Source organism: Salvelinus alpinus, chromosome 17, assembly GCF_045679555.1.
Source record: "Salvelinus alpinus chromosome 17, SLU_Salpinus.1, whole genome shotgun sequence".
In the NCBI taxonomy this organism is placed as follows: Eukaryota; Metazoa; Chordata; class Actinopteri; order Salmoniformes; family Salmonidae; genus Salvelinus; species Salvelinus alpinus.
In genome coordinates, this window is record NC_092102.1 from 53,475,568 (window position 1) to 53,495,281 (window position 19,714).

Genomic DNA, 19,714 nt, shown 5'->3' on the forward strand with positions numbered 1-19,714 from the left:
GATCAATTCCATCTATACAAGGCAGCAGTGCGAACCTTCGCCCGAACCCTAAAGGACATCGCCCTCAACCGCAGCCCCAACACCTCACACAGGAGCAACAGATCATCAGACACCCCGCCCAGACCAGCGAGACACTCTCCCAGACCTGCGGGGAACCCCCCCCCCCCCCCCGCCCCTACACATAGAGGACCCATGCCAAGAGGACCTACATCCAGACCACAACACCACCAGCCACATCCACACCCCCACATCAACCAATCAACACCCCCCCCAAGTCAACCATGCCCACACCCTATTTAGGCCCCTTCAGATCAGACCTATGCCCCTCCTGCCCACCCCATGCCCCCCACTCCCGCAAAGAGGGCCTCAACATGAAAGTCACATATACGCCCAGGCCGTGAGCAGGCAAACAGGCCCAACCCCCACTCTTACTCCAAGCCAATGACATGTACCAGATGCTCAGCAGGCTCTGCTCACACTTACTTGTCTGAGGCCAAACCACACAACTAACAACATTGGAACAACATTGGAGACTTTATGGAACACAAGTTGAGAGTGGCAAAGAAAAAGCCATATATCAGACTGGCCAATGAAAATATAAAATGAAGATGGGCAAAAGAACACAGACACTGGACAGGGGAACTCTGCCTAGAAGGCCAGCATCCTGGAGTCACCTCTTCACTGTTGACGTTGAGACTGGTGTTTTGCGGGTACTATTTAATGAAGCTGCCAGTTGAGGACTTGTGAGGCATCTGTTTCTCAAACTAGACACTCTAATGTACTTGTCCTCTTGCTCAGTTGTGCACCGGGGCTTCCCACTCCTCTTTCAATTCTGGTTAGAGCCAGTTTGCGCTGTTCTGTGAAGGGAGTAGTACACAGCGTTGTACGAGATCTTCAGTTTCTTGGCAATTTCTCGCATGGAAAAGCCTTAATTTCTCAGAACAAGAATAGACTGACGAGTTTCAGAAGGAAGTTCATTGTTTCTGGACACTGAGCCTGTAATCGAACCCACAAATGCTGATGCTCCAGATACTCAAGTAGTCTAGAGATCAATTTGATGTCATTTTAATGGACAAAAATGTGCTTTTCTTTCAAAAACAAGGACATTTCTAAGTTACCCCAAACTTTTGAATAGTAGTGTCTGGTGTATATAGTCAATGGTAGACTTCGAGGAGACTCCTATGGTAGTTACACCTATAGCTCATCTCTTGGCAGTAGTACTGTAGACTACTTTATCACTGACCTCAACCCAGAGTCCTATGGTAGGTACACCTATAGCTCATCTCTTGGCAGTAGTACTGTAGACTACTTTATCACTGACCTCAACCCAGAGTCCTAAGGTAGGTACACCTATAGCTCATCTCTTGGCAGTAGTACTGTAGACAACTTTATCAATGACCTCAACCCAGAGTCCTATGGTAGGTACACCTATAGCTCATCTCTTGGCAGTAGTACTGTAGACTACTTTATCAATGACCTCAACCCAGAGTCCTATGGTAGGTACACCTATAGCTCATCTCTTGGCAGTAGTACTGTAGACTACTTTATCAATGACCTCAATCCAGAGTCTCTTAGAGCGTTCACAGTCAGCCCACTGACACCCCTATCAGATCACAGCAAAACCACAGTCTACTTGAACAGAGCTCTGTTTTGTTACCCGTGTGCTGTGTAGTAGTAACATAAGGCAACTGGATGCTAATGGTAGAAGAGACATATAGTCTGACAATTCCAATAAGACACATACTAGAGAAATATGCCTAAGACAATTGGACACATTAATGAAAGGGGGAGACACATGGTCTGCTGACCTGACACACTAATGATAAAAAGGACCCATAGTCAGCTCCTTCTAAAAAGAAGGCGTATAGTACAGAATCTGCTGATTCCAATAAAGGCAAACTGAACAAAGAGTACATTGACACATTATGCTGACACACTAAAGATAGAGGGATCCATAGTCAGCTGCTTCTAAACAGAGGTTTATAAGACAGAATCTGCTGATTCCAATAAAGGCAAACAAAACAAAGAGTACATTGACACATTATGCTGACACACTAGGATGGAGGGTCCGGCCACCATTGTAGTCTAGCTGAGAGCAGATGTGGGCGTTATTGGGTGTGAACAAGCGGGAAGCTTGAACTAGAGGATAGTGGTGGCGAATGACTTGAGAAGGGAGACTTCATTTGCATAAGGGATGGACATAGTGCTATGTGTGTATAAATATAGGAGCTAAGGCTCTGGGAAGAGGAGGGGGGTCCGCGGGGGGTGTTCCGCGGTGTGTGTGCCGTGGGGTGTGTTCCGCGGACATTCCAGATTGTGATACAATTTGTATTAAAAATCTTATTTGAGTTCAAAAAGTTCTTGTAAGAGTTATATTTGAAGTGATTTTCTACGACAGCTGACGCCGTTCTTGTCTGTTCCCCTTGACTTGCTTCCTTTCAGCCACAAGAGCATTAGTGAGGTCGGGCACTGATGTTGGGAGATTCGGCCTGGCTCGCAGTCGGTTTTCCAATTCATCCCAAAGGTGTTGGATGGGGTTGAAGTAAGGGCTCTGCCCCGCCCACCCCCTCTCCAGCCCCTATATACACTGCTGCCCCCTCCTCCCCCCCTCCAGCCCCTATATACACTGCTGCCCCCTCCACCCCCTCTCCAGCCCATATATACACTGCTGCCCCCTCCTCCCCCTCTCCAGCCCCTATATACACTGCTGCCCCCTCCTCCCCCTCTCCAGCCCCTATATACACTGCAGCCCCCTCCACCCCCTCTCCAGCCCATATATACACTGCTGCCCCCTCCTCCCCCTCTCCAGCCCCTATATACACTGCTGCCCCCTCCTCCCCCTCTCCAGCCCCTATATACACTGCTGCCCCCTCCACCCCCTCTCCAGCCCCTATATACACTGCTGCCCCCTCCTCCCCCCCTCCAGCCCCTATATACACTGCTGCCCCCTCCTCCCCCTCTCCAGCCCATATATACACTGCTGCCCCCTCCTCCCCCTCTCCAGCCCCTATATACACTGCTGCCCCCTCCTCACCCTCCTCACCCTCTCCAGCCCCTATATACACTGCTGCCCCCTCCTCCCCCTCTCCAGCCCCTATATACACTGCTGCCCCCTCCTCCCCCTCTCCAGCCCCTATATACACTGCTGCCCCCTCCTCCCCCTCTCCAGCCCCTATATACACTGCTGCCCCCTCCTCACCCTCCTCACACTCTCCAGCCCCTATATACACTGCTGCCCCCTCCTCCCCCTCTCCAGCCCCTATATACACTGCTGCCCCCTCCTCCCCCTCTCCAGCCCCTATATACACTGCTGCCCCCTCTACCCCCTCTCCAGCCCCTATATACACTGCTGCCCCCTCCTCCCCCTCTCCAGCCCCTATATACACTGCTGCCCCCTCCTCCCCCTCTCCAGCCCCTATATACACTGCTGCCCCCACCTCCCCCTCTCCAGCCCATATATACACTGCTGCCCCCTCCTCCCCCTCTCCAGCCCATATATACACTGCTGCCCCCTCCTCCCCCTCTCCAGCCCATATATACACTGCTGCCCCCTCCTCCCCCTCTCCAGCCCATATATACACTGCTGCCCCCTCCACCCCCTCTCCAGCCCATATATACACTGCTGCCCCCTCCTCCCCCTCTCCAGCCCCTATATACACTGCTGCCCCCTCCTCCCCCTATTCCAGCCCCTATATACACTGCTGCCCCCCCTCCCCCTCTCCAGCCCCTATATACACTGCTGCCCCCTCCTCCCCCTCTCCAGCCCCTATATACACTGCTGCCCCCTCCTCCCCCTCTCCAGCCCCTATATACAGTGCTGCCCCCTCCTCCTCCTCTCCAGCCCCTATATACACTGCTGCCCCCTCCTCCCCCTCTCCAGCCCCTATATACACTGCTGCCCCCTCCTCCCCCTCTCCAGCCCCTATATACACTGCTTCCCCCCTCCCCCTCTCCAGCCCCTATATACACTGCTGCCCCCTCCTCCCCCTCTCCAGCCCCTATATACACTGCTGCCCCCTCCTCCCCCTCTCCAGCCCCTATATACACTGCTGCCCCCTCCTCCCCCTCTCCAGCCCCTATATACAGTGCTGCCCCCCCTCCCCCTCTCCAGCCCCTATATACACTGCTGCCCCCTCCTCCCCCTCTCCAGCCCATATATACACTGCTGCCCCCTCCTCCCCCTCTCCAGCCCATATATACACTGCTGCCCCTCCTCCCCCTCTCCAGCCCCTATATACACTGCTGCCCCTCCCCCTCTCCAGCCCCTATATACACTGCTGCCCCCTCCTCTCCCTCTCCAGCCCCTATATACAGTGCTGCCCCCCCTCCCCCTCTCCAGCCCCTATATACACTGCTGCCCCCTCCTCCCCCTCTCCAGCCCATATATACACTGCTGCCCCCTCCTCCCCCTCTCCAGCCCATATATACACTGCTGCCCCTCCTCCCCCTCTCCAGCCCCTATATACACTGCTGCCCCTCCCCCTCTCCAGCCCCTATATACACTGCTGCCCCCTCCTCTCCCTCTCCAGCCCCTATATACACTGCTGCCCCCTCCACCCCCTCTCCAGCCCATATATACACTGCTGCCCCCTCCACCCCCTCTCCAGCCCCTATATACACTGCTGCCCCCTCCTCCCCCTCTCCAGCCCCTATATACACTGCTGCCCCCTCCACCCCCTCTCCAGCCCCTATATACACTGCTGCCCCCTCCACCCGCTCTCCAGCCCCTATATACACTGCTGCCCCCTCCACCCCCTCTCCAGCCCCTATATACACTGCTGCCCCCTCCTCCCCCTCTCCAGCCCCTATATACACTGCTGCCCCCTCCACCCCCTCTCCAGCCCCTATATACACTGCTGCCCCCTCCTCCCCCTCTCCAGCCCCTATATACACTGCTGCCCCCTCCTCCCCCTCTCCAGCCCCTATATACACTGCTGCCCCCTCCTCCCCCTCTCCAGCCCCTATATACACTGCTGCCCCCTCCTCCCCCTCTCCAGACCCTATATACACTGCTGCCCCCTCCACCCCCTCTCCAGCCCCTATATACACTGCTGCCCCCTCCTCCCCCTCTCCAGCCCCTATATACACTGCTGCCCCCTCCACCCCCTCTCCAGCCCCTATATACACTGCAAACCCCTCCTCCCCCTCTCCAGCCCCTATATACACTGCTGCTCCTTCCACCCCCTCTCCAGCCCCTATATACACTGCTGCCCCCTCCACCCCCTCTCCAGCCCCTATATACACTGCTGCCCCCTCCACCCCCTCTCCAGCCCCTATATACACTGCTGCCCCCTCCTCCTCCTCTCCAGCCCCTATATACACTGCTGCCCCCTCCACCCCCTCTCCAGCCCCTATATACACTGCTGCCCCCTCCACCCCCTCTCCAGCCCCTATATACACTGCTGCCCCCTCCACCCCCTCTCCAGCCCCTATATACACTGCTGCCCCCACCACCCCCTCTCCAGCCCCTATATACACTGCTGCCCCCTCCACCCCCTCTCCAGCCCCTATATACACTGCTGCCCCCTCCACCCCCTTTCCAGCCCCTATATACGCTGCAAACCCCTCCTCCCCCTCTCCAGCCCCTATATACACTGATGCTCCTTCCACCCCCTCTCCAGCCCCTATATACACTGCTCCCCCCTCCACCCCCTCTCCAGCCCCTATATAGACTGCTGCCCCCTCCACCCCCTCTCCAGCCCCTATATACACTGCTGCCCCCTCCTCCCCCTCTCCAGCCCCTATATACACTGCTGCCCCCTCCACCCCCTCTCCAGCCCATATATACACTGCTGCCTCCTCCTCCCCCTTTCCAGCCCCTATATACACTGCTGCCCCCTCCTCCTCCTCTCCAGCCCCTATATACACTGCTGCCCCCTCCACCCCCTCTCCAGCCCCTATATACACTGCTGCCCCCTCCTCCCCCTTTCCAGCCCCTATATACACTGCTGCCCCTCCTCCCCCTCTCCAGCCCCTATATACACTGCTGCCCCCTCCACCCCCTCTCCAGCCCCTATATACACTGCTGCCCCCTCCTCCCCCTCTCCAGCCCCTATATACACTGCTGCCCCCTCCTCCCCCTCTCCAGCCCATATATACACTGCTGCCCCCTCCTCCCCCTCTCCAGCCCCTATATACACTGCTGCCCCCTCCTCCCCTTCTCCAGCCCCTATATACACTGCTGCCCCCTCCACCCCCTCTCCAGCCCCTATATACACTGCTGCCCCCTCCTCCCCCTCTCCAGCCCCTATATACACTGCTGCCCCCTCCTCCCCCTCTCCAGCCCCTATATACACTGCTGCCCCCTCCACCCCCTCTCCAGCCCCTATATACACTGCTGCTCCCTCCTCCCCCTCTCCAGCCCCAATATACACTGCTGCCCCCTCCTCCCCCTCTCCAGCCCCTATATACACTGCTGCCCCCTCCACCCCCTCTCCAGCCCCTATATACACTGCTGCCCCCTACTCCCCCTCTCCAGCCCATATATACACTGCTGCCCCCTCCTCCCCCTCTCCAGCCCCTATATACACTGCTGCCCCCTCCACCCCCTCTCCAGCCACTATATACACTGCTGCCCCCTCCACCCCCTCTCCAGCCCCTATATACACTGCTGCCCCCTCCACCCCCTCTCCAGCCCCTATATACACTGCTGCCCCCTCCACCCCCTCTCCAGCCCCTATATACACTGCTGCCCCCTTCATCCCCCTATTCCAGCCCATATATACACTGCTGCCCCCTCCACCCCCTCTCCAGCCCCTATATACACTGCTGCCCCCTCTACCCCCTCTCCAGCCCCTATATACACTGCGGCCCCCTCCTCCCCCTCTCCAGCCCATAAATACACTGCTGCCCCCCTCCCCCTCTCCAGCCCCTATATACACTGCTGCCCCCTCCTCCCCCTCTCCAGCACCTATATACACTGCAACCCCTCCATCCCCTCTCCAGCCCCTATATACACTGCTGCCCCCTCCTCCCCCTCTCCAGCCCCTATATACACTGCTGCCCCCTCCTCCCCCTCTCCAGCCCCTATATACACTGCTGCCCCCTCCACCCCCTCTCCAGCCCATATATACACTGCTGCCCCCTCCTCCCCCTCTCCAGCCCCTATATACACTGCTGCCCCCTCCTCCCCCTCTCCAGCCCCTATATACACTGCTGCCCCCTCCACCCCCTCTCCAGCCCCTATATACACTGCTGCCCCCTCCACCCCCTCTCCAGTCCATATATACACTGCTGCCCCTTCCTCCCCCTCTCCAGCCCCTATATACACTGCTGCCCCCTCCTCCCCCTCTCCAGCCCCTATATACACTGCTGCCCCCTCCTCCCCCTCTCCAGCCCCTATATACACTGCTGCCCCCTCCTCCCCCTCTCCAGCCCATATATACACTGCTGCCCCCTCCTCCCCCTCTCCAGCCCCTATATACACTGCTGCCCCCTCCACCCCCTCTCCAGCCCCTATATACACTGCTGCCCCCTCCACCCCCTCTTCAGCCCCTATATACACTGCTGCCCCCTCCTCCCCCTCTCCAGCCCCTATATACACTGCTGCCCCCTCCACCCCCTCTCCAGCCCCTATATACACTGCTGCCCCCTCCTCCCCCTCTCCAGCCCATATATACACTGCTGCCCCCTCCACCCCCTCTCCAGCCCCTATATACACTGCTGCCCCTCCACCCCCTCTCCAGCCCCTATATACACTGCTGCCCCATCCACCCCCTCTCCAGCCCCTATATACACTGCTGCCCCCTCCTCCCCCTCTCCAACCCATATATACACTGCTGCCCCCTCCACCCCCTCTCCAGCCCCTATATACACTGCTGCCCCCTCCTCCCCCTCTCCAGCCCCTATATACACTGCTGCCCCCTCCACCCCCTCTCCAGCCCCTATATACACTGCTGCCCCCTCTTCCCCCTCTCCAGCCCCTGTATACACTGCTGCCCCCTCCTCCCCCTCTCCAGCCCCTATATACACTGCTGCCCCCTCCACCCCCTCTCCAGCCCCTATATACACTGCTGCCCCCTCCACCCCCTCGCCAGACCATATATACACTGCTGCCCCCTCCACCCCCTCTCCAGCCCCTATATACACTGCTGCCCCCACCACCCCCTCTCCAGCCCATATATACACTGCTGCCCCCTCCACCCCCTCTCCAGCCCCTATATACACTGCTGCCCCCTCCTCCCCCTCTCCAGCCCCTGTATACACTGCTGCCCCCTCCTCCCCCTCTCCAGCCCCTATATACACTGCTGCCCCCTCCACCCCCTCTCCAGCCCCTGTATACACTGCTGCCCCCTCCTCCCCCTCTCCAGCCCCTATATACACTGCTGCCCCCTCCACCCCCTCTCCAGCCCCTATATACACTGCTGCCCCCTCCACCCCCTCTCCAGACCATATATACACTGCTGCCCCCTCCACCCCCTCTCCAGCCCCTATATACACTGCTGCCCCCACCACCCCCTCTCCAGCCCCTATATACACTGCTGCCCCCTCCACCCCCTCCCAGCCCCTATATACACTGCTGCCCCCTCCTCCCCCTCTCCAGCCCCTATATACACTGCTGCCCCCTCCTCCCCCTCTCCAGCCCATATATACACTGCTGCCCCCTCCACCCCCTCTCCAGCCCCTATATACACTGCTGCCCCCTCCTTCCCCTCTCCAGCCCATATATACACCGCTGCCCCCTCCTCCCCCTCTCCAGCCCCTATATACACTGCTGCCCCCTCCTCCCCCTCTCCAGCCCATATATACACTGCTGCCCCCTCCTCCCCCTCTCCAGCCCCTATATACACTGCTGCCCCTCCACCCCCTCTCCAGCCCCTATATACACTGCTGCCCCCTCCTCCCCCTCCCCAGCCCCTATATACACTGCTGCCCCCTCCTCCCCCTCTCCAGCCCATATATACACTGCTGCCCCCTCCACCCCCTCTCCAGCCCCTATATACACTGCTGCCACCTCAACCCCCTCTCCAGCCCCTATATACACTGCTGCCCCCTCCTCCCCCTCTCCAGCCCCTATATACACTGCTGCCCCCTCCACCCCCTCTCCAGCCCATATATACACTGCTGCCCCCTCCTCCCCCTCTCCAGCCCCTATATACACTGCTGCCCCCTCCTCCGCCTCTCCAGCCCCTATATACACTGCTGCCCCGTCCTCCCCCTCTCCAGCCCCTACATACACTGCTGCCCCCTCCTCCCCCTCTCCAGCCCCTATATACACTGCTGTCCCCTCCTCCCCCTCTCCAGCCCCTATATACACTGCTGCCCCCTCCTCCCCCTCTCCAGCCCCTATATACACTGCTGCCCCCTCCACCCCCTCTCCAGCCCCTATATACACTGCTGCCCCCACCTCCCCCTCTCCAGCCCCTATATACACTGCTGCCCCCTCCACCCCCTCTCCAGCCCCTATATACACTGCTGCCCCCTCCTCCCCCTCTCCAGCCCCTATATACACTGTTTCCCCCTCCTCCCCCTCTCCAGCCCCTATATACACTGCTTCCCCCTCCACCCCCTCTCCAGCCCCTATATACACTGCTGCCCCCTCCACCCCCTCTCCAGCCCCTATATACACTGCTGCCCCCTCCTCCCCCTCTCCAGCCCCTATATACACTGTTTCCCCCTCCTCCCCCTCTCCAGCCCCTATATACACTGCTGCCCCCTCCACCCCCTCTCCAGCCCCTATATACACTGCTGCCCCCTCCACCCCCTCTCCAGCCCCTATATACACTGCTGCCCCCTCCTCCCCCTCTCCAGCCCCTATATACACTGCTGCCCCCTCCTCCCCCTCTCCAGCACCTATATACACTGCTGCCCCCTCCTCCCCCTCTCCAGCCCCTATATACACTGCTGCCCCCTCCACCCCCTCTCCAGCCCCTATATACACTGCTGCCCCCCCCTCCCCCTCTCCAGCCCCTATATACACTGCTGCCCCCTCCTCCCCCTCTCCAGCTCCTATATACACTGCTGCCCCCTCCTCCCCCTCTCCAGCCCCTATATACACTGCTGCCCCCTCCTCCCCCTCTCCAGCCCCTATATACACTGCTGCCCCCCCCTCCCCCTCTCCAGCCCCTATATACACTGCTGCCCCCTCCACCCCCTCTCCAGCCCCTATATACACTGCTGTCCCCTCCTCCCCCTCTCCAGCCCCTATATACACTGCTGCCCCCTCCTCCCCCTCTCCAGCCCCTATATACACTGCTGCCCCCTCCACCCCCTCTCCAGCCCCTATATACACTGCTGCCCCCACCTCCCCCTCTCCAGCCCCTATATACACTGCTGCCCCCTCCACCCCCTCTCCAGCCCCTATATACACTGCTGCCCCCTCCTCCCCCTCTCCAGCCCCTATATACACTGCTAACTCCTCCTCCCCCTCTCCAGCCCCTATATACACTGTTTCCCCCTCCTCCCCCTCTCCAGCCCCTATATACACTGCTGCCCCCTCCACCCCCTCTCCAGCCCCTATATACACTGCTGCCCCCTCCACCCCCTCTCCAGCCCCTATATACACTGCTGCCCCCTCCTCCCCCTCTCCAGCCCCTATATACACTGTTTCCCCCTCCTCCCCCTCTCCAGCCCCTATATACACTGCTGCCCCCTCCACCCCCTCTCCAGCCCCTATATACACTGCTGCCCCCTCCACCCCCTCTCCAGCCCCTATATACACTGCTGCCCCCTCCTCCCCCTCTCCAGCCCCTATATACACTGCTGCCCCCTCCTCCCCCTCTCCAGCACCTATATACACTGCTGCCCCCTCCTCCCCCTCTCCAGCCCCTATATACACTGCTGCCCCCTCCTCCTCCTCTCCAGCCCCTATATACACTGCTGCCCCCTCCACCCCCTCTCCAGCCCCTATATACACTGCTGCCCCCTCCACCCCCTCTCCAGCCCCTATATACACTGCTGCCCCCTCCACCCCCTCTCCAGCCCCTATATACACTGCTGCCCCCACCACCCCCTCTCCAGCCCCTATATACACTGCTGCCCCCTCCACCCCCTCTCCAGCCCCTATATACACTGCTGCCCCCTCCACCCCCTTTCCAGCCCCTATATACGCTGCAAACCCCTCCTCCCCCTCTCCAGCCCCTATATACACTGATGCTCCTTCCACCCCCTCTCCAGCCCCTATATACACTGCTGCCCCCTCCTCCCCCTCTCCAGCCCCTATATAGACTGCTGCCCCCTCCACCCCCTCTCCAGCCCCTATATACACTGCTGCCCCCTCCTCCCCCTCTCCAGCCCCTATATACACTGCTGCCCCCTCCACCCCCTCTCCAGCCCATATATACACTGCTGCCTCCTCCTCCCCCTTTCCAGCCCCTATATACACTGCTGCCCCCTCCTCCTCCTCTCCAGCCCCTATATACACTGCTGCCCCCTCCACCCCCTCTCCAGCCCCTATATACACTGCTGCCCCCTCCTCCCCCTTTCCAGCCCCTATATACACTGCTGCCCCTCCTCCCCCTCTCCAGCCCCTATATACACTGCTGCCCCCTCCACCCCCTCTCCAGCCCCTATATACACTGCTGCCCCCTCCTCCCCCTCTCCAGCCCCTATATACACTGCTGCCCCCTCCTCCCCCTCTCCAGCCCATATATACACTGCTGCCCCCTCCTCCCCCTCTCCAGCCCCTATATACACTGCTGCCCCCTCCTCCCCTTCTCCAGCCCCTATATACACTGCTGCCCCCTCCACCCCCTCTCCAGCCCCTATATACACTGCTGCCCCCTCCTCCCCCTCTCCAGCCCCTATATACACTGCTGTCCCCTCCTCCCCCTCTCCAGCCCCTATATACACTGCTGCCCCCTCCACCCCCTCTCCAGCCCCTATATACACTGCTGCTCCCTCCTCCCCCTCTCCAGCCCCAATATACACTGCTGCCCCCTCCTCCCCCTCTCCAGCCCCTATATACACTGCTGCCCCCTCCACCCCCTCTCCAGCCCCTATATACACTGCTGCCCCCTACTCCCCCTCTCCAGCCCATATATACACTGCTGCCCCCTCCTCCCCCTCTCCAGCCCCTATATACACTGCTGCCCCCTCCACCCCCTCTCCAGCCACTATATACACTGCTGCCCCCTCCACCCCCTCTCCAGCCCCTATATACACTGCTGCCCCCTCCACCCCCTCTCCAGCCCCTATATACACTGCTGCCCCCTCCACCCCCTCTCCAGCCCCTATATACACTGCTGCCCCCTTCATCCCCCTATTCCAGCCCATATATACACTGCTGCCCCCTCCACCCCCTCTCCAGCCCCTATATACACTGCTGCCCCCTCTACCCCCTCTCCAGCCCCTATATACACTGCGGCCCCCTCCTCCCCCTCTCCAGCCCATAAATACACTGCTGCCCCCCTCCCCCTCTCCAGCCCCTATATACACTGCTGCCCCCTCCTCCCCCTCTCCAGCACCTATATACACTGCAACCCCTCCATCCCCTCTCCAGCCCCTATATACACTGCTGCCCCCTCCTCCCCCTCTCCAGCCCCTATATACACTGCTGCCCCCTCCTCCCCCTCTCCAGCCCCTATATACACTGCTGCCCCCTCCACCCCCTCTCCAGCCCATATATACACTGCTGCCCCCTCCTCCCCCTCTCCAGCCCCTATATACACTGCTGCCCCCTCCTCCCCCTCTCCAGCCCCTATATACACTGCTGCCCCCTCCTCCCCCTCTCCAGCCCCTATATACACTGCTGCCCCCTCCTCCCCCTCTCCAGCCCATATATACACTGCTGCCCCCTCCTCCCCCTCTCCAGCCCCTATATACACTGCTGCCCCCTCCACCCCCTCTCCAGCCCCTATATACACTGCTGCCCCCTCCACCCCCTCTTCAGCCCCTATATACACTGCTGCCCCCTCCTCCCCCTCTCCAGCCCCTATATACACTGCTGCCCCCTCCACCCCCTCTCCAGCCCCTATATACACTGCTGCCCCCTCCTCCCCCTCTCCAGCCCATATATACACTGCTGCCCCCTCCACCCCCTCTCCAGCCCCTATATACACTGCTGCCCCTCCACCCCCTCTCCAGCCCCTATATACACTGCTGCCCCATCCACCCCCTCTCCAGCCCCTATATACACTGCTGCCCCCTCCTCCCCCTCTCCAACCCATATATACACTGCTGCCCCCTCCACCCCCTCTCCAGCCCCTATATACACTGCTGCCCCCTCCTCCCCCTCTCCAGCCCCTATATACACTGCTGCCCCCTCCACCCCCTCTCCAGCCCCTATATACACTGCTGCCCCCTCTTCCCCCTCTCCAGCCCCTGTATACACTGCTGCCCCCTCCTCCCCCTCTCCAGCCCCTATATACACTGCTGCCCCCTCCACCCCCTCTCCAGCCCCTATATACACTGCTGCCCCCTCCACCCCCTCGCCAGACCATATATACACTGCTGCCCCCTCCACCCCCTCTCCAGCCCCTATATACACTGCTGCCCCCACCACCCCCTCTCCAGCCCATATATACACTGCTGCCCCCTCCACCCCCTCTCCAGCCCCTATATACACTGCTGCCCCCTCCTCCCCCTCTCCAGCCCCTGTATACACTGCTGCCCCCTCCTCCCCCTCTCCAGCCCCTATATACACTGCTGCCCCCTCCACCCCCTCTCCAGCCCCTGTATACACTGCTGCCCCCTCCTCCCCCTCTCCAGCCCCTATATACACTGCTGCCCCCTCCACCCCCTCTCCAGCCCCTATATACACTGCTGCCCCCTCCACCCCCTCTCCAGACCATATATACACTGCTGCCCCCTCCACCCCCTCTCCAGCCCCTATATACACTGCTGCCCCCACCACCCCCTCTCCAGCCCCTATATACACTGCTGCCCCCTCCACCCCCTCCCAGCCCCTATATACACTGCTGCCCCCTCCTCCCCCTCTCCAGCCCCTATATACACTGCTGCCCCCTCCTCCCCCTCTCCAGCCCATATATACACTGCTGCCCCCTCCACCCCCTCTCCAGCCCCTATATACACTGCTGCCCCCTCCTTCCCCTCTCCAGCCCATATATACACCGCTGCCCCCTCCTCCCCCTCTCCAGCCCCTATATACACTGCTGCCCCCTCCTCCCCCTCTCCAGCCCATATATACACTGCTGCCCCCTCCTCCCCCTCTCCAGCCCCTATATACACTGCTGCCCCTCCACCCCCTCTCCAGCCCCTATATACACTGCTGCCCCCTCCTCCCCCTCCCCAGCCCCTATATACACTGCTGCCCCCTCCTCCCCCTCTCCAGCCCATATATACACTGCTGCCCCCTCCACCCCCTCTCCAGCCCCTATATACACTGCTGCCACCTCAACCCCCTCTCCAGCCCCTATATACACTGCTGCCCCCTCCTCCCCCTCTCCAGCCCCTATATACACTGCTGCCCCCTCCACCCCCTCTCCAGCCCATATATACACTGCTGCCCCCTCCTCCCCCTCTCCAGCCCCTATATACACTGCTGCCCCCTCCTCCGCCTCTCCAGCCCCTATATACACTGCTGCCCCGTCCTCCCCCTCTCCAGCCCCTACATACACTGCTGCCCCCTCCTCCCCCTCTCCAGCCCCTATATACACTGCTGTCCCCTCCTCCCCCTCTCCAGCCCCTATATACACTGCTGCCCCCTCCTCCCCCTCTCCAGCCCCTATATACACTGCTGCCCCCTCCACCCCCTCTCCAGCCCCTATATACACTGCTGCCCCCACCTCCCCCTCTCCAGCCCCTATATACACTGCTGCCCCCTCCACCCCCTCTCCAGCCCCTATATACACTGCTGCCCCCTCCTCCCCCTCTCCAGCCCCTATATACACTGTTTCCCCCTCCTCCCCCTCTCCAGCCCCTATATACACTGCTTCCCCCTCCACCCCCTCTCCAGCCCCTATATACACTGCTGCCCCCTCCACCCCCTCTCCAGCCCCTATATACACTGCTGCCCCCTCCTCCCCCTCTCCAGCCCCTATATACACTGTTTCCCCCTCCTCCCCCTCTCCAGCCCCTATATACACTGCTGCCCCCTCCACCCCCTCTCCAGCCCCTATATACACTGCTGCCCCCTCCACCCCCTCTCCAGCCCCTATATACACTGCTGCCCCCTCCTCCCCCTCTCCAGCCCCTATATACACTGCTGCCCCCTCCTCCCCCTCTCCAGCACCTATATACACTGCTGCCCCCTCCTCCCCCTCTCCAGCCCCTATATACACTGCTGCCCCCTCCACCCCCTCTCCAGCCCCTATATACACTGCTGCCCCCCCCTCCCCCTCTCCAGCCCCTATATACACTGCTGCCCCCTCCTCCCCCTCTCCAGCTCCTATATACACTGCTGCCCCCTCCTCCCCCTCTCCAGCCCCTATATACACTGCTGCCCCCTCCTCCCCCTCTCCAGCCCCTATATACACTGCTGCCCCCCCCTCCCCCTCTCCAGCCCCTATATACACTGCTGCCCCCTCCACCCCCTCTCCAGCCCCTATATACACTGCTGTCCCCTCCTCCCCCTCTCCAGCCCCTATATACACTGCTGCCCCCTCCTCCCCCTCTCCAGCCCCTATATACACTGCTGCCCCCTCCACCCCCTCTCCAGCCCCTATATACACTGCTGCCCCCACCTCCCCCTCTCCAGCCCCTATATACACTGCTGCCCCCTCCACCCCCTCTCCAGCCCCTATATACACTGCTGCCCCCTCCTCCCCCTCTCCAGCCCCTATATACACTGCTGCCCCCACCTCCCCCTCTCCAGCCCCTATATACACTGCTGCCCCCTCCACCCCCTCTCCAGCCCCTATATACACTGCTGCCCCCTCCTCCCCCTCTCCAGCCCCTATATACACTGCTAACTCCTCCTCCCCCTCTCCAGCCCCTATATACACTGTTTCCCCCTCCTCCCCCTCTCCAGCCCCTATATACACTGCTGCCCCCTCCACCCCCTCTCCAGCCCCTATATACACTGCTGCCCCCTCCACCCCCTCTCCAGCCCCTATATACACTGCTGCCCCCTCCTCCCCCTCTCCAGCCCCTATATACACTGTTTCCCCCTCCTCCCCCTCTCCAGCCCCTATATACACTGCTGCCCCCTCCACCCCCTCTCCAGCCCCTATATACACTGCTGCCCCCTCCACCCCCTCTCCAGCCCCTATATACACTGCTGCCCCCTCCTCCCCCTCTCCAGCCCCTATATACACTGCTGCCCCCTCCTCCCCCTCTCCAGCACCTATATACACTGCTGCCCCCTCCTCCCCCTCTCCAGCCCCTATATACACTGCTGCCCCCTCCACCCCCTCTCCAGCCCCTATATACACTGCTGCCCCCCCCTCCCCCTCTCCAGCCCCTATATACACTGCTGCCCCCTCCACCCCCTCTCCAGCCCCTATATACACTGCTGCCCCACTTCCACCTGTTCTCCAACCACTATATATATATATATACACACAACCCTCTGATAAAATTAGACAGAAATGGTAATCTCCTCTCCTCTCCTCTCCTCTCCTCTCCTCTCCTCTCCTCTCCTCTCCTCTCCTCTCCTCTCCTCTCCTCTCCTCTCCTCTCCTCTCCTCTCCTCTCCTCTCCTCTCCTCTCTTCTCTTCTCTTCTCTTCTCTTCTCTTCTCTTCTCCTCTCCTCTGAAGTGTAAACCAGTTGTATCTGCTCATCAGTCAGTCCCTCTAACAGCAGGCTAATCAAACAGCCATCAGTAGATCAATAGCTATCGGCTGTCTGGAGGCCTGCCAGGCTGTCTGGAGGCCTGCCAGGCTGTCTGGAACCCTGGAACCTAGAGAGATTCCACAAAGCATTTCAGACGCTATCAGCAGCTCACTGAGACAGACCACCAGGGAGAGGAGATAATGCTTTTAATACTCAACACAGAGCGATAGAGAGGATGGGTAACATATCACCACATTACTATAGCACTTAGAGAGGGGGGAGAGAGAAAGAGAGAGGGATAATTCATACTACCGGTCACAAGTTTTAGAACACCTACTCACCTACTCTTTATTTTTACTATTTTCTACATTGCAGAATAATAGTGAAGACATCAAAACTATGACATAACACATATGGAATCATGTAGTGAACAAATCAAAATATATTTTGTAAATGAGATTATTCAAATTAGCCACCCTTGAATCCCGCATTGCACACTCTTGGCATTCTCGCAAGCAGGTCAAGGCGTCTCTGAGAGAGCTCCTCTCAACCAGCTTCGTGAGGTAGTCACCTGGAATGCATTTCAATTAACACGTGTGCCTTGTTAAAAGTTCATTTGTGGAATTTCTTTCCTTCTTAATGCGTTTGAGCCCATCAATTGAGTTGTGACAAGGTAGGGGTGGTATACAGAAGACAGCCCTATTTGGTAAAAGTCGATATTATGGCAAGAACAGCTCAAATAAGCAAAGAGAAATGACAGGCAATCATTACTTTAAATTAAGGATCCTACCCTTTTTTTCAATTTTCGCCTAAAATAACATACCCACATCTGACTGCCTGTAGCTCAGGACCTGAAGCAAGGATATGCATATTATTGATACCATTTGAAAGGAAATACTTTGAAGTTTGTGGAAATGTTAAATTAATGTAGGAGAATATAACACAATAGATCTGGTAAAAGATAATACAAAGAAACGTATTTTTTTCATCATCTTGAAATGAAGCTTTACTATCTTACCTTCACTGCAACCGACGTAAGTAAGACATTTAAGCGTGTTAACCCTCGCAAGGCTGCCGGCCCAGACGGCAATCCTAGCCGCGTCCTCAGAGCATGCGCAGACCAGCTGGCTGGTGTGTTTACGGACATACTCAACCAATCCTTATCCCAGTCTGCTGTCCCCACATGCTTCAAGAGGGCCACCATTGTTCCTGTTCCCAAAAAAGCTAAGGTAACTGAGTTATTAAGACCTGAAGGTCGGTCAATACGGAAAAATTCAAGAACTTTGAAAGTTTCTTCAAGTGCAGTCACAAAAACCATCAAGTGCTGTGATGAAACTGGCTCTCATGAGGACCGCCACAGGAAAGGAAGACCCAGAGTTACCTCAGCTGCAGAGGATACGTTCATTAGAGTTACCAGCCTCAGAAATTGCAGCCCAAGAAAGTGTTTCACAGAGTTCAAGTAACAGACACATCTCAACATCAACTGTTCAGAGGAGACTGTGTGAATCAGGCCTTCATGATCGAATTGCTGCAAAGAAACCACTATTAAAGGACACCAATAAGAAAAAGAGACTTGCTTTGGCCAAGAAACATGAGCAATGGACATTAGACCGGTGGAAATCTGTCCAAATTTGAGATTTTTTGTTTCCAACCGCCGTGTCTTTGTGAGACACGTTGTGGGTAAACGGATGATCTCTGCATGTGTATTTCCCACCGTAAAGCATGGAGGAGGTTGTGTTATGGTGTGGGGGTGCTTTTCATATATACTGGGTGTTTTAGTGGGAGGGGCATCGGGTCTCCCAACCTGAACCAAATTGAGATGGTTTGGGATGAGTTGTACCGCAGAGGGAAGTTAAAGCAGCCAACAAGTGCTCAGTATATGTGGGAACTCCTTCAAGACCATTGGAAAAGCATTCCAGGTGAAGCTGGTTGAGAGAATGCCAAGCATGTGCAAAGCTGTCTTCATGGCAAAGGGTGGATATTTGAAGAATCTCAAATATAAAACATATTTTGATTTGTTTAACACTATTTGGTTACAACATGATTCCATATGCGTTATTTCATAGTTTTGATGTCTTCACTATTATTCTACAACGAATAAAATAAAGCAGACCCTTGTACGAGTAGGTGTTTAAAAACTTTTTACCGGTAATGTAGACCAAGTTAGTTAGTTAGAGCTGAAGGACAGTACAGATAGAATGTATGTCTGTGATCATCCAACACCTCTATCTCCCTCTGTCCTCTTATCCAATAACTCTCTCCCTCCGTCCTCTCATTCTACCTCTCTCTTCTCAGTCCCCTCTCTCTCCCTCCTGTCCTCTCATTCTACCTCTCTCTTCTCAGTCCTCTCTCTCTCCCTCCGTCCTCTCATTCTACCTCTCTCTTCTCAGTCCCCTCTCTCTCCCTCCTGTCCTCTCATTCTACCTCTCTCTTCTCAGTCCCCTCTCTCTCCCTCCTGTCCTCTCATTCTACCTCTCTCTTCTCAGTCCCCTCTCTCTCCCTCCTGTCCTCTCATTCTACCTCTCTCTTCTCAGTCCTCTCTCTCTCCCTCCTGTCCTCTCATTCTACCTCTCTCTTCTCAGTCCCCTCTCTCTCCCTCCTGTCCTCTCATTCTACCTCTCTCTTCTCAGTCCCCTCTCTCTCCCTCCTGTCCTCTCATTCTACCTCTCTCTTCTCAGTCCTCTCTCTCTCCCCAGTCCTCTCATTCTACCTCTCTCCCTCCATCCTCTCATTCTGTCTCTCTCCCCCTCCTCTCATTCTACCTCTCTCCCCGTCCTCTCATTCTACCTCTCTCCCTCCATCCTCTCATTCTGTCTCTCTCCCCCTCCTCTCATTCTACCTCTCTCCCCGTCCTCTCATTCTACCTCTCTCCCTCCATCCTCTCATTCTGTCTCTCTCCCCCTCCTCTCATTCTACCTCTCTCCCTCCATCCTCTCATTCTACCTCTCTCCCTCCATCCTCTCATTCTACCTCTCTTTCCTCCCTCTCTCTTTCTCCTCCTCTTTCCTCAGTACTATGTGTGTTAAAAATAGAAAGGCTTCTTTCTCAGTAATACTTCAGTGTCTCTGATTCACTTATAGGAAGAGAAGAGTGGACTCAATG

The 19,714-nt window shown here is 57.9% G+C and overlaps 1 protein-coding gene across 1 annotated transcript in view; it reads left to right on the forward strand.

The window, feature by feature from the left end:
• The first annotated feature begins 281 nt into the window (after positions 1 to 281).
• Positions 282 to 19,714, forward strand: part of LOC139541905 (uncharacterized) — a 54,629-nt gene continuing 35,196 nt past the window's right edge. Inside the window, exon 1 of the mRNA XM_071346786.1 lies at positions 282 to 397. Within this exon, the coding sequence (XP_071202887.1) occupies positions 282 to 397 (116 nt within the window). The remainder of the gene's footprint in view (positions 398 to 19,714) is intronic.